This window comes from Paramisgurnus dabryanus, chromosome 4 (genome assembly GCF_030506205.2).
Source record: "Paramisgurnus dabryanus chromosome 4, PD_genome_1.1, whole genome shotgun sequence".
NCBI lineage: Eukaryota > Metazoa > Chordata > Actinopteri > Cypriniformes > Cobitidae > Paramisgurnus > Paramisgurnus dabryanus.
Genome location: NC_133340.1, coordinates 17737688 through 17752380, shown reverse-complemented (window position 1 = coordinate 17752380; position 14693 = coordinate 17737688). Strand labels below are relative to the sequence as shown.

Below are 14693 nucleotides of genomic sequence, written 5' to 3'. Positions count from 1 at the left end.
TTTGTTTTACCTCAAAATGCACACAGGTAATGTTTATAGTAAGGCATGTTTGTTAAAACTAGTTATATTTCCTAATTCAACTAAGGCCTAGTCCTGGATTAAGCTAATCCTGGTCCGGGAAACCGCCCCTATATGTGTTATTTTAACACATTCGTTTTAAGAGTGTATGGCAATTACAGGGAGAAAAGTTATGATGTCTGCACGTTTAAAACATTTACAAGATCTGTCTAGGACATGTATAACACAATGGTTTAATTTAACACCTACTGTTCAGTGTTATTTAACAGCGCAGATGGTAGAGCGAGTTGTCTAATGATCGGAAGGTTGGAGGTTTGAATCGTGGCTCCTGCAGGTGCAGACTGTCATTGGTTGGACCTTTATTTATGTTTAATTTATTAGCAGCTACAGATTTTAATAATTTTACCAATATATAGGTTAACATATATGTGCATATATGTATATATATGTACATATAATATAGGAAAACGGCCAATTTTATGTGTGTCACATATATGTAAAACTTATATCAAAACCTATATTGAAACATATATGTTTATATATGTTTTTTCAGTGTTCATACATACATACAGCGAGTGCCCTAAAAGTGTCCTAGCCAAAAATGTTCTAGCCAATTGGGGGCCGCGAATTGGTGCCAGGGAGCCACAGTTTTATGACATTTTGTAAAATCCATTAATTTAACCTCAAAAACTAAGGATACTAACCAACAGCACTACTTTTTAATTAAACAAACCATATTAAATTATACAATGTTAAATTTTAAGATTTAAGTTTTTGTCAAATTTTCTTTGGGGGGGAGCGGAAGAATGCACCGTAAACAAGGGGGGCCGCACGCTGAAAAGTTGGGTTGAACACTGCTGTAAAGGGTTGAAAATGGAACCAAACACGTTAGGGGAAAATTCTGTGTTTGCTGAGACATGTGAGTGAGTTGTTGTAAAAGACAACAGAAGAAACAAACCTGAAGAAATAAAAGCATCATCATGACTGTCATCTTCCTGAGTGTGATCTTCATCTGCTGTGGGTTCAGTTTTGATCTTCATCGTGAGGTTCGTGCAGTCGATGAGTTTGACTGAACACATGTTGAGTTTGGTCTGCAGGATCTGCTGCTGTTCTCCAGCGTTCCAGACAGAATCCAGAGACTCTGTGGAGGTTTGATCAGTAGATTCATCATCATGATTGTCTTCATCTTCCTCAGTGTGATCTTCCTCTTCTGTGGGTTCAGTTTTAATTTCTGTGGGCTCTGTTTTAATCTCAGTTTGGTTTGCACTGTCCTCAAGTTTGACTGAACACATCTTGAGTTTGGTCTGCAGGATCTGCTGCTGTTCTCCAGCGTTCCAGACAGAATCCAGAGACTCTGTGGAGGTTTGATCAGTAGATTCCTCATCCTGTAAGCCCTGATTACTGTCACACACTGTAGTGTCCTGAGCGTCTGTGGGCTTTGACTCAGTATAACAGAGTAAAGTCAGACTGAGCTCGGAGTCCTGTGTGGAAGATTCACAACAAACACACACAGAGTAAGATTAGAAATGATTTGATGTTGTCTGATTCAGGTAAAGGATGTTTAAGCTGTACAAACCTCTCTCTTCAGTCCTTCATCTCCTCTTAACCTCAGCTTTGTCTCCAGTAACGCCACCTCTTTCTTCAGCTGAGAGATTTCTGTGATGAAATCATCAATATCCAGCATGGACAGATCAGTTCCTACTGATTTACAGCACATCTCATCCATCTCATCATCAACACTAAAATACACAGAGACAAGACTCTGTTTACACTCAATAAAACACTCAAGAGAGAAAAACACTGAGGATACACAAACACATCACACGCAAGCGCTTCTTCTTCTTCTTCTTCTTTGAGCTTATTGGCGGCTCGCATTCTTAAAAGAGCATTACCGCCATCTACTGTGGGTATTGGATCAGAAACACTATAATCCTTCCCCCAGACCATTCAGGACTCATGCATTCGATGTTGCTGTGTGTTCCAGCTCCTCCATGTACAGCTCAAGTCCATCACAGTCCAGAGAGGATTAATAATAATAATAATATCTATATTCTATTTATTAAATTAGTACTATTTAAGAAATCAATTAATAAACGAACCCCTTCCTCTACCTTTCTTCTTAAATTCTTCTATTAGTTTAGTCCTTTCCTCTATGTATCTATTGCAATTAATAAGCACATGCTCCACTGTTTCTCTAAGTCCACACCACTCACACAATCCTGTAGGATGTTTTCCTATTACATGCATTGTCGAGTTAAGACCTGAATGTCCAAGTCTTAATCTTGATATAATACAGTCTTCTTCTCCCCCTTGAACTCCTTCCTCTTCCTACAATTGGTTGTATTGAATATAAATGTCTTCCTTTTTGTTCAATATCCCAATAAGATTGCCAGTTTTTATTTATCTCTCTTTTTATTATTGACTTGAGTTCTGCTTTACTATACATTATCTCCATATCAATTCTTTCATGCCCTAGCTTGTTTTGCTAACTTGTCTGCTGTTTCATTACCTAATATTCCAGCATGGGCCGGGACCCACAAGAATTGAACTATATTATTTGTCCGTTGCATCATATACATAGTCTGCAATATCTCCAATACAATATCCTGTCTAGTTTCTGATTTTTGTACTTCTAGACAACACAAAGCTGAACTTGAATCGGAGCATATCAGAGTTCTATTTAATCCAATTTCATTTATTTTATTCAATGCCATCATAATTGCCATTAATTCTCCTGTAAAAACTGAAACATGATCTGTTATTCTTACCGCTTTTTCCACTTTTATCCTAGGACGCAAGCTCTTCTTCTTCTTCTATTGACTTTTTACGGCGAATGGCAAACGAACTTTTAGTGCATTTACCGCCACCAACTGGACTGGAGTATGAAGCACTAGTAAGCAGTTGACATTCACCATACTTTGTTCTGCATGTTCTTTCAAAAAACTTATCAAATTGAATTATTCAACACCCATGTTTTTAACTTCATTAATCAGTTGTAAACTTTCTTCGTCATATTTTTTTTACTTTTTTAATACAAAAAATGTTATATAGTTTCTGGCTGATTAAAAAACATTGACCTGATTTATGTTTTTTCTATTTTAAACAGAGAGTGATTAAATCTAGTATGCCATATTCAGATGCATGAAATAATTGTATCTTCTTTTCTGTTCCTAAAAACATTTCTTTCATTTCCTACTTGCTGTTGTTGAATATTACATAAACCTGCCCTTGCTATCACATTTCACACGCAAACTATTTCTTTCTTTCTTTAGTGGGTTTATCAGCAGACTAAAGAGCTGCAGACCCAGCAAACACAAAGCTTTGCCCTGACGTTCCCATAAGGTTCCCAACAAGAAAGTTTTGGGAATGTTCCCTGTAGGGTATATTTATAATAACCAAAGAGAACTTTCACTGCATATTACTTTTAGGGTTAGTTTTATAACCTAAGGAGAACCTTCCCAGAACATTCCCTGTAGGTTCTTTTAGTTTTTTATTTTATAACCTAGAGAGAACGATCCCAGAACGTTCCCTGTAGGATTTTTAAAGTATGTCCATACCTGTCAACATTGGAATTTGAAAATGAGGAACATTTCCTGAACTCTAACCCCTAAAATCTGCCAATGGGGTTAGAAAAAAAATCTTAAAATAAGTTAACTTTTTTCTTAAACACATGTTCATAATCCATTGGCAGATTTTTTTTAGCTTTTTGATATTTTTTAACTAACAACTTATTTTCTTAAGTCATTCTGCTCATCAAGAAAATGCATCTTGATTTAAGAATTTTTAGATGTTTGTACTAAAAACAAGACAATATATATATATATATATATATATATATATATATATATATATATACACTCACCGGCCACTTTATTAGGTACACCTTACTACTACCGGGTTGGACCCCCTTTTGCCATCAGAACTACCTTAATCCTTCGTGGCACAGATTCAGCAAGGTACTGGAAAAATTCCTCCGAGATTTTGGTCCATATTCACATGATAGCATCACACAGCTGCTGTAGATATGTAGGCTGCACATCCATGAAGCCAATCTCTGGTTCCACCACATCCCAAAGATGCTCTATTGGATTGAGATCTGGTGACTGTGGAGGCCATTTGAGTACAGTGAACTCATTGCCATGTTCAGGAAACCAGTCTGAAATGATTTATCCTGCTGGAAGTAGCCATCAGAAAATGGGTACACTGCATAAAGGGATGGACATGGTCAGAAACAATGCTCAGGTAGGCTGTGGCGTTGACATGATGCTCAATTGGTACTAATGGGCCCAAAGTGTGCCAAGAAAATATCCCCCAGACCATTTCACCACCAGCAGCAGCTTGAACCATTGATACAAGGCAGGATGGATCCATGCTTTCATGTTGTTGACGCCAAATTCTGACTCTACCATCTGAATGTCACAGCAGAAATCGAGACTCATCAGACCAGGAAACGTTTTTCCAATCTTCTGTTGTCAAATTTTGGTGAGCATGTGCGAACTGTAGCCTCATTTTCCTGTTCTGTCAGGAGTTTTACCCGGTGTGGTCTTCTGCTGCTGTAGCCCATCCACCTCAAGGTTCGGCGTGTTGTGCGTTCAGAGATGCTCTTCTGTATATCTCGGTTGTAACGAGTGTTTATTTGAGTTACTGTTGCCTTTCTATCAGCTCGAACCAGGCTGGCCATTCTTCTCTGACCTCTGGCATCAACAAGACATTTGCGCCCACAGAACTGCCACTCACTGGATATTTTCTTTTTTCTGACCATTCTCTGTAAACCCTTGAGATGGTTGTGTGTGAAAATCCCAGTAGATCAGCAGTTTCTGAAATACTCAGACCAGCCCGTCTGGCACCAACAACCATGCCACTTTCAAAGTCACTTAAATCACCTTTCTTCCCCATTCTGACGCTCGGTTTGAACTGCAACAGATCGTCTTGACCATGTCTACATGCTTAAATGCGTTGAGTTTCTGCCATGTGATTGGCTGATTCAAAATTTGCGTTAAAGTGCAGTTGGAATGGTGTGTACCTAATAAAGTGGCCGGTGAGTCTATATTTGCAGTGTATATCTTCACTGTAAAAAAATTTGCTGAAATTATCTGGCTGGTTGCCAGTAACTTACTTTAGAAGATTAAGACTGAAAATGTTTCATGTTCATTTAACTTTGAACAAACTATAAATAAAATCTAATAAGTTACTGGCAGCAAGTTGCCAGTAATACTGTAATTTCTACAGAATTATTTTTACAGTTAGCAGAAACAGCAGTTTTTCCCTACATGCAAAATTACAAAAAAATGCACCTGACCACACGCATTAGCCAGCACATCCAAATGTACGGGTGCATCCCAATTCTCTTTTTATTAGATATTGAAACATAACATACAACATTTACATTTTTAACAAGACATTCAAATAGATAACATAATTAAGAAAATGGGTTTACATTACACAGAGAAATTTAAATAAAATAAATAAAAAAAGATTCAAACAGTAAAAAATAAAAAAAATAAAAAGGAGAGACAGCATATACCGGTTTAATTTTCAATTAACTTGGCATTCTTTGAAATATAAAAATGTATCTCTCCAAATTTCTTTTATCAATACATTGGAGAAAATTTATCACAAAAACCTTCAAACAGGGTTTAGAAATATTTCTTTTCCTTTAATGAATATGAAATTTCCCAAATAAAATCATAGGATTCATCATAAAATTGACAGATGGATTTGTGGATTCAAAATATAAGATAACATCTTTGGATGTTAATTCACAAGTATAACCAGACTTCTGTTGAAAATGTATAGATAAATCTTCCCAGAATTCTTTGGAATGGTAACATTACAAAAAAAGATGTAAAGGTCTTTCTGGATGATCTGAACAAAATAAAAAAATTTCATCAATATCCATAAATTTGGATATAGTTACTAACATAAATATTATTAAAAACGTTCAGATGCATTTCCCGAAGTTTGTTAGATATGCAAAACCAAAAAGGAAGTAGCCAAGCTTTTTCCAAATAGTCTTTGTAAAAACAACTGTCCAAGAAAAATTTCCCTCTAGGCTTAATACATTTTTTTTTCATAAAATAGATTCCTAATAAACTTATTTGTGCATTTTTTACTGTTAATGTCCACCCAATTTAAATTAAGGACAGGTTCGATTCTACAAATGTTAAAGGACGACATATGGCTTCTCATTAACACCAATAAACCTGTGGGAATGGATTTTATTACAGAAGGATATTCTCTGTATTTAATAGGAAATGCCCATTTATTCATAAAATTTTTCATAAGAAAGTAATTGAGCTGACTGATTCAAAAGGTCAGATACAAAATAAATTCCTTTGTCCATCCAACTCTGTAAATAAAGAGATTTCTGGTTAACTGTAATACAAGCATTATTCCACAAGATTGCTTTATGTGGAGAGAAGTTACGTAACATAACTTCCAGGCCTTGAGAGCTTGTTGATAGAAATTGGATAAAGTAAAAGGCAATTTGTTAGTAGAGTAATCACACATTAGCAAAAAACGTAAACCTCCAACCTTTTTAAAAACATTGTATAGTATAAAAAACTTATTGATTCTGATTTAAGTAGGCAGTTTCTGAGCGATTTAATTTTAAAGGTATAGTTCAAATAAAAACAATGCAAAAGCTCAAAACCACCTTCGTTCCTTGCAGCCTGATGAACTTCCTTTACTAAATTATGATGTATTTTTCTCCAAACAAATTTAGTAAATAAATCATTCATTATTTTTACTTATACCATGGGTCTGTTGAATGCTGCTTTCTGATTGGCAGAGAAATGTTCTATGGGTGTTGATTATTTTTCTGTAAACGGCACACCCAACTTTTCAAATATCTTAAAATAGGCACCAGAGCAATGTTTGTGGTAACCGTGGTATAAGAGGAATAATTGACTCCGGTCATTTGAATTATTTGAAAATAATGCACACCCGCGGTGTAACGGCACAACCTTGGGTGTGCATTATTTTCTTATAATTCAATGGGCCGTCGTCAATTATTCCTTAAATCTTGAACAAAGAGGGATAATGCTGGATAAACAAACCTAGAAATACCTCATCTTTTGTTTAGAAGAACTATAATAGTCAAAACTCTTTTAAGCCAGTTATTAAAGATATTTTGAGCTTTTGTAAAAAATGTAAGTCTCTCCACTATATCGTAACACTTATTCCTAAATATTTTATCATACTTTTTACTGGGATATTACATAACATTATTTAATTTGATTCATAAAGGCACATTTCGCATTTGATGCATTTAACATTAAACCAGAAGCAACAGAAAGCTGCAGGCAACTATTTTTTATCTTTCAAGAAAAGAACAGTATCATTCGCAAGCTGAGTCAATCTAATTTGTTTGTTGAAGATGGTAATTCCTTGAACAATTGGAGAATTCAAAACTTTATTGGAAGGAAACTCTCTACTACAATAAGAAATAATAAAGGGATACAGGACTACTTTGACACACTCCTCCAAGAAATCGTTTAGAAGTGTTTGGATATAAATTAATGGAACTATTAATACCTCTGTGAAACATTTCATTTATAGAAACAAAACTTTCCAAAAACCAAAGGTTTAAGTGCCCTATAAATTGATGCTCAGTAGCGTCAAAAGCTTTTTGGAAGTCAAGGAAAACATTTAAAGCCTCTGATTCCACCTAATTTAAATATTGTCTAATAAATCCAAAATCAGTCTAATGTTCCAAATTACGTCAGCCAGCCATAAACCCGGTTTGACACTCATTTATAATTTCGTTTAGACATTTTTTGAAACAAACCCCATAAACATGGGATTCATAATCTATGCTTAATAAGGTTATAGGTCACAAATTTCCCTAAATCAAATGATCTTTATTTGGTTTTGAGAGTAAGGTTATTAGCCCCCATTTAATAGAAGTAATAGAAATAATTCATTTGATTCAATACATTCCTTATAAATTTCAAGTAACGGGGGTTTCAGTGATATCCCGAAAGCAGAGATAAAATTAAACTGAGAGACCATCTGTGCCTGGCGATTTTTTATTGAATGAATAGCTATAACCATTTTCTCGCTTCTGTAGTTTTTCCTGAAAAAGGTCTCGAATTTGTAATAAAAAAGGTTTTCTAACCACTAAGAACGAATGAATGCTCCTTTTGCTGTATTAATATAAATCTGATAAAATTGAGTTTTTAATGTCTCAAATCGGTCTTTTTCATCTTCTGCAAGGTTATCTTTTTCAAAAGTAAGTCTAATTCTGTCATAAGTGCCTTATCCAATTGATTTTTATAGTTTACTAAAGTATACAGCAGACTGCCTAACTTTAAATTTAAATAACTCCCATTTCTTCACATGGGACATTTGTGTACTCGCAAAAATCTGTTGAGCTTCTTCTCGAACCAGTATAATAAAACCCTCAATACTAATCAACTTATTTAATTTACAGTAGCCTCGCATATTATTATTTTTAATATCACAACCAGAGAATACCAAAACAATCATTTTATGATCCGAAGGAGGTGCATGGCAATAAGTAACCTCAGTTACATGTTGAACGCTTTCTGGGTCAATAAACCATAAATCAATCCTTGACTGCAAGGTTACAGAAGAGTTACTGCAAGATTAACCCTTTTCGTTTAAATTCGAGATTCTCCAAATATCCAATGTACACTGGTGGGCAGATGTGCATGCTAAATCTAAATCTGCGCATGGCTGTTGTAACTTTGTGCGTGGCTCATCATCCTCCACCGCCTATCCTTTGCCATTAGATTTTGTCTCTTTACCTCAGACCTCTTGTTACCATTTTACTTTTGTTGTGGAGATTGATCTCCTGCTCTTCCATTACACTGTAATGTTTAACTTCAGCAGGGCTGTGCTATGAAATCAAAGTATCGCGAGAGAGTTTAGAGACAGTAGCATTAGATCAACACACTGCCACCAACTGGACATGAATAGGAATTACATATAAACCACTTGCAAATGCATTTGTCAAAATGGCATACAGATTTTTCAAAGCCAGCTCAAACGCGCCACAAAACAAACTCAGTTTTTTTCAATAACTGATTACATGACTAACAGTGAAAAAGTACAGCTAAATGATTTTATTTTGTATTAATTTGCAGCATATATTTAACTTTTTGGTAACATGTTAATGTAGCTTTCCTCTCTGGCCAACTTTAAGGGGGCGGCGCCCCAGCCCGTCTTGCGCCCCAGAGTTGAAAAAAATCCTAGAATCGTAGGGTTATGTGGACTGAATAATATGAATACGGTTTCAACTTTGATTAAAAACAAAAACCCATGTAGCCTATTAGTAAATGGTAAAATTTATATTATTTACAATTAATAAATAATTAAAGGAACAGTCTGTAAGAAATGGATATCAATTAATCATAAAATGGCCCTGATATGTCACTAGACATTAAGAAATAATTTTATTTAAATAAAAATTAAATTTCAAATACTTCTAACACTGACAACAGTGCTCTGGCCAGGATATTGTCATTTAAAAAGTGGAGTTGCAGCCCTGAACTTATGTTGTCATGTTGTGTATTGGCCACCAGTTGTGTGATTGCAGTACCAGTTATGGCCACAATCCTACATACTGTTCCTTTAATGAAAAGAATAAAATGAAAATACAAATAATAATTGATATATAAACTGATATTTATTGGGTAAAAAGGGTGATAAAGCTTATTTCACAGATCAGTTTTTTCTTCAGCATGTTTCTTCTGATGAGTCTTAAAAAGTCCTACATTAGCGAATATCTCTCCACATTGAGAGCAGACGTAAGGTTTGTTTGTCTCCAGTGTGAACTCTCTCATGATAGCTGAAAGAAATTTGATTAGTGAAGCTCTTTCCACACTGAGAACAGACGTAAGGTTTCTTTCCAGTATGAACTCTCTCATGGATTTTTAAGTAACATGATCGAGCAAACCTCTTCTCACAACGAGAGCATTTGTAAGGTCTTTCACCTGTATGAATTCTTTGGTGTATTACTAAACTGTAATGTTGACTAAAACTCTTCCCACAAACATTACAGTGATGAGATTTCTCTCCAGTATGAACTCTCTGATGAACTCTAACATGAGATGAATGTGAGAAGCTCTTTCCACAGATCGAGCAGTGGTGAGGTTTCTCTCCAGTGTGAACTCTTTGATGAAGTCTGAAAGAAGCTTGTTTAAGGAAGCTCTTTCCGCAGATCGAGCAGACGTAAGGTTTCTCTCCAGTGTGAAGTCTCTCATGGGCTTTTAAGTGACTTGACTGAGTAAAGGTCTTCTCACACTGAGAGCATTTGTAAGGTTTTTCACCTGTATGAGTTCTCAGGTGTGACACTAAACTGTCAGGTCGATTAAAACTCTTTTCACAAACACTACAGTGATGAGGTTTCTCTCCAGTGTGAAGTTTCTCATGGACTTTAAGACTAGATTTAAAACTATAACGTTTATCACAGTGTGAACATTGAAAGAGTTTCTCTTCAGAGTGAGTATTCTGGTGTTTTTTTAATGAACCTGAATGCCTATAGGTTTTCCCACACTCACTGCACTGATACGGTCTCTCATTGGTGTGTAAAAACACATGTTCCTTCAGTTGATGTTTTTGTATGAATCTCTTCTCACAGTGAGGACACTCGTATGGTTTTTCTCCTGTGTGAATTCTCTTATGAATAACAAGATGTCCTTTTGTGCTGAAGTAATGGCCACATTCAGTGCAGTAGAAAGACTTTTCATCACTGTGTGTCCTCATGTGACGTTTCAGCTGATATAAGACAACAAAACCCTTCCCACACTGCTGACAGTGAAACTGCTTCTTCGTCTCTCTGTGCTCTTCTGAATGAAGTTTCTTCTCTTGTAAGGTAGTAAAGCTGATCTCAGATCTGGTGGACATTTTTAGTTCTGTGTGTTTTCTCTCATGTTTCTCTAAATGTCTCTGTGAGCTCAATGTCTTTCCACCGGTTGTGCAAGGAAGAGTTTGTGCTGTCCATCCTTTTTTTGATGTTGAGGACTGTATTTCACCATCACAACGTGAATCGCTTTTTTCATCTGGAAAAAAAATATTTTACTTAGATTTACACAAACTGCAAACACAGAAAACAAAAGGTTGAATTAAGATTCAGTTTTTTTTTACAAATATTCTGACAAACTTTGACATCATCACTCAACAAACTTCAACAATGGTGACAATCATCCAGCTAACTGACACTTCGCCCGAGTGCTGTTTGGTTTGGATAGTGTGAGTACACCCTTAGAAGCCTCCAAACTCTTTCATCGTTTTCTATTTAAACATTGTTACATTAGTAGTTACACAAGTAAGTATGAGGGCACAAAATAAAACTTTAGTTTGGAACCATGGGAATGAATGGGGCTAGGCTAAATGCAAACACATAAGATTACAAAGATTAAAAGTTCACGCATTAAAAAAAGTATTTATTGTTCATCTTCAAGTTGAGGTAAGAACATAGTAAAATATTGGAAAACTGTGGTGTTTTCCTTTAACATTAAAACAAAAAAGTTGCTGGCCCAACTAAAACAAACATGCAATTTTTTTTAAATTTCAATCCTTTTAAATAAATGGAGAGCACAAACATGATTTTGATTAAATGCAATTAACTTTGACAAATCAAAAGTTTTAAACATTAATTCAAATGGTTGCATGCAATCTGGAAATGCCCGTAAAAGTATAATCTGCAAACAGAAACCAAACAACAAAGGATTAAACAACATACCTGAAGGAATAAAATCATCATCATCACTGTGATCTTCCTCTTCTGTTGGTTCAGTTTTTATTTCTGTGCGTTCAGTTTTTATTTCTGTGGGTTCAGTTTTTATTTCTGTGGGTTCAGTTTTTATCTTCCTCATGAGGTTCCTGAAGTCGATGAGTTTGACTGAACACATCTTGAGTTTGGTCTGCAGGATCTGCTGCTGTTCTCCAGCGTTCCAGACAGAATCCAGAGACTCTGTGGAGGTTTGATCAGTAGATTCCTCATCCTGTAAGCCCTGATCAGTTTCTGATTTACAGCACATCACATCCATCTCATCATCAACACTAAAATACACAGAGACAAGACTCTGTTTACACTCAAGAGAAAAAACACTGAGGATACACAAACACATCACACGCGAGCTCTTTCTTTCTTTCTTTAGTGGGTTTATCGGCGGACTAAAGAGCTGCAGAGCGCCTCCTGCTGTACTGGAGAGAGAAGACACTCAACACTTCATTCATCTGTCATTCATTACACAAGAGAAGGTTGATGTTTCTTCATGGTGTGGTAAAGGCTGTCACAATGATAATTTTAGAAACAATTGAAAACAAATTAAAGCAAACTCAGGCTCATGATTTTAGTTTTAAAGGGGACATCAGACTTTTTGTTGTTTTTGTTACACCATGTTTAAGTGATATAATTGAATCCCCAGTACTCCTATAACCCTAGAAAACGTGAAAAAAATCAACCCAGTTACTTAGGTTTTGGGAAACCATTATCAGCAAGGATGTGAAAAATGGGTCAACCATGGCACTGCCATTTAGTGCAGAGAGATAGACCCAGATGATCTGGTGCTATGCAGATACTGCACAAAGTTTACAGCAACATCTGGACCGGCTGAAGAAATACTGTCAAAACTGGACCCTGACAGACAATCTGGAAAAAACTAAAATTATGATTTTCCAGAAAACTACGACCATCTTAGGTTAAAAATCAGCGCATCAGGCGGTTTTGGTTTTGCAGTGAATGCACTTAAAGAGAAAGCTAGACGAGCATTTTATGCCATCAAAGGCAAATTTAAACAAACAGACATTCCTGCTACAGTTTGGTGTAAAATATTTGATAGTGTAATAATGCCCATAGCTCTGTATGGTTGTGAGGTTTGGGGTCCACAATGCCTAACAGATTACTCCAAATGGGACAAACATCCAATGGAATCCCTGCATGCTGAATTCTGTAGAAATATTTTAAGAGTTCAGAGAAGAACACCTACTAATGCATGCAGGGCTGAATTAGGCAGATACCCCCTAATAATACACATCCAAAAACGCTCCCTTAAATTCTGGTCACACTTAAACTCAAGTCCCTTTAACACATTTTAGTATGAAGCCCTTAAAACCCAAGAGAAGAGACCTAAAACCAGTCCCATCTGTCAACTGGCTGTGAAACTCCAGACCAGCACTACTGAACGCACACAAACCACAATAAACCAAATCATTAAACTTCATACAGTATTTGCATCATTGGGATATTGAAAGTAAAAACCAAAATAAACAAAAATGTTATCGGGCACTAAACAGAATGTACAATCTGTCAAAATATCTCTCCACTGTAAGAGATGAATGATCACTAAATCTAGACTCAGTAATCACAGTCTAGCAATTGACATAGATAAACATGGCTCCCAAAAGAAAAGCGAATCTGTGTCCATTGTGACAAAGAGGGAGAGAGGGAGGGCAGGAGAGAGGGAGAGAATTGACAGCAAATTATGGTGATCAGTGTTTGCATTATCATAAGCTCATTTGCATTTATTTGCAAAAACGCCACATTATTGCTCACACATACAAAGTGTCAATTTTAAAATGTTATAATAAATTATCTATATGTTATTTTGAGCTAAAACTTCACATACACACTGGGGACACTAAAGATTTATTTTACATCTTAAAAAAGTCTTTTGACATATTTCCTTTAAGATATGTTGATGATGAGAGATAAAATGGAGATCAGCATCATGTGCCATGATTTTTACTGCAAACGAAATAATTAAAATGAATGAAAAACCTTTTCGTTGACTACATTAAAATAACATAGCCTGAATTTAGATAAAAATAAAGCATGACAATGCATTTCCAAAAGAATGAGTACAATTATTTGTATTTTTTTATTAATAATATTACCTACTTTAATCAGTGAAATTACTCCCACTGTAACAGTTTTTATTTTAAGCAGTGATTTGTATATATCCCAAGGGTTTTTCCCTCCTAGGACTTTTTCCCCCGGCAAAAAGGTCTGGGGTTTTTTCAACCCTGGGAGGCAGCCTTCTTGGGTTTAACTTAGCACCCTCTTCTTTACGTTACATTAGTAATACGCTCGCTTATAATGTTGATTCATAGCCGCAGCAAATTTAGCTGCTTATGCTATTGTGTATTATGTTGTGCTATCTGTCGATTTTCTGTGCTTTTCACTGCTTCTATTAATGTAAAGCTGCTTTGAAACAATTAACTATTGTGAAAAGCGCTATATAAATAAAATTGAATTGAATTGATCAAATATTGAAGCGTCCTAAATCATGATGAATTACAGTTTGACAGTAAATCTAAAAATCAATTATATTAAACGTAAGAGGATTAATACCTTACCCACTAAAAAAAACAAAAATTTTCTTCAATTCTAAAACACAACACAATTTACAAAATACAAGTAAAAAGAAAACGTAAAATTCATATGCAGTGAACAGTACATTAGGTGATTAATGTATATAGATGAAAGTGAGATCAGGGGCTGTTGACACACACAATTGTGGCCACTTAAGCCCGTCCCCAGCCCATGTTGTAAGAGAGGTGTTGGTGACAGATGGGACCAACAATGATTTCTAAAGGATTAAAATCAATCCACAGCTTATTGAGCGCAAGTATCAGGATTCTTCAAAATTTCTATTACCTTGCATGCATGTCTGCTTATGAGCAAACAAAATGTTTATTTATGT

The 14693-nt window shown here is 35.6% G+C and overlaps 1 protein-coding gene and 1 pseudogene across 1 annotated transcript in view; both read right to left on the bottom strand.

The window, feature by feature from the left end:
- The window catches only part of LOC135750709 (uncharacterized), a 28045-nt gene extending 26198 nt beyond the window's left edge, over positions 1-1847 (bottom strand). The window contains exons 1-2 of the mRNA XM_073814571.1: positions 1595-1847; positions 977-1499 (exon numbers count right to left, since the gene is read on the bottom strand). Of these exons, the coding sequence (XP_073670672.1) occupies positions 977-1499; positions 1595-1744 (673 nt within the window). The 5' untranslated portion in view covers positions 1745-1847. The remainder of the gene's footprint in view (positions 1-976; positions 1500-1594) is intronic.
- Positions 1848-9632: 7785 nt separating this feature from the next.
- Positions 9633-12158, bottom strand: LOC135750710 (uncharacterized; annotated as a pseudogene).
- Between the last annotated feature and the right edge of the window lie 2535 nt (positions 12159-14693).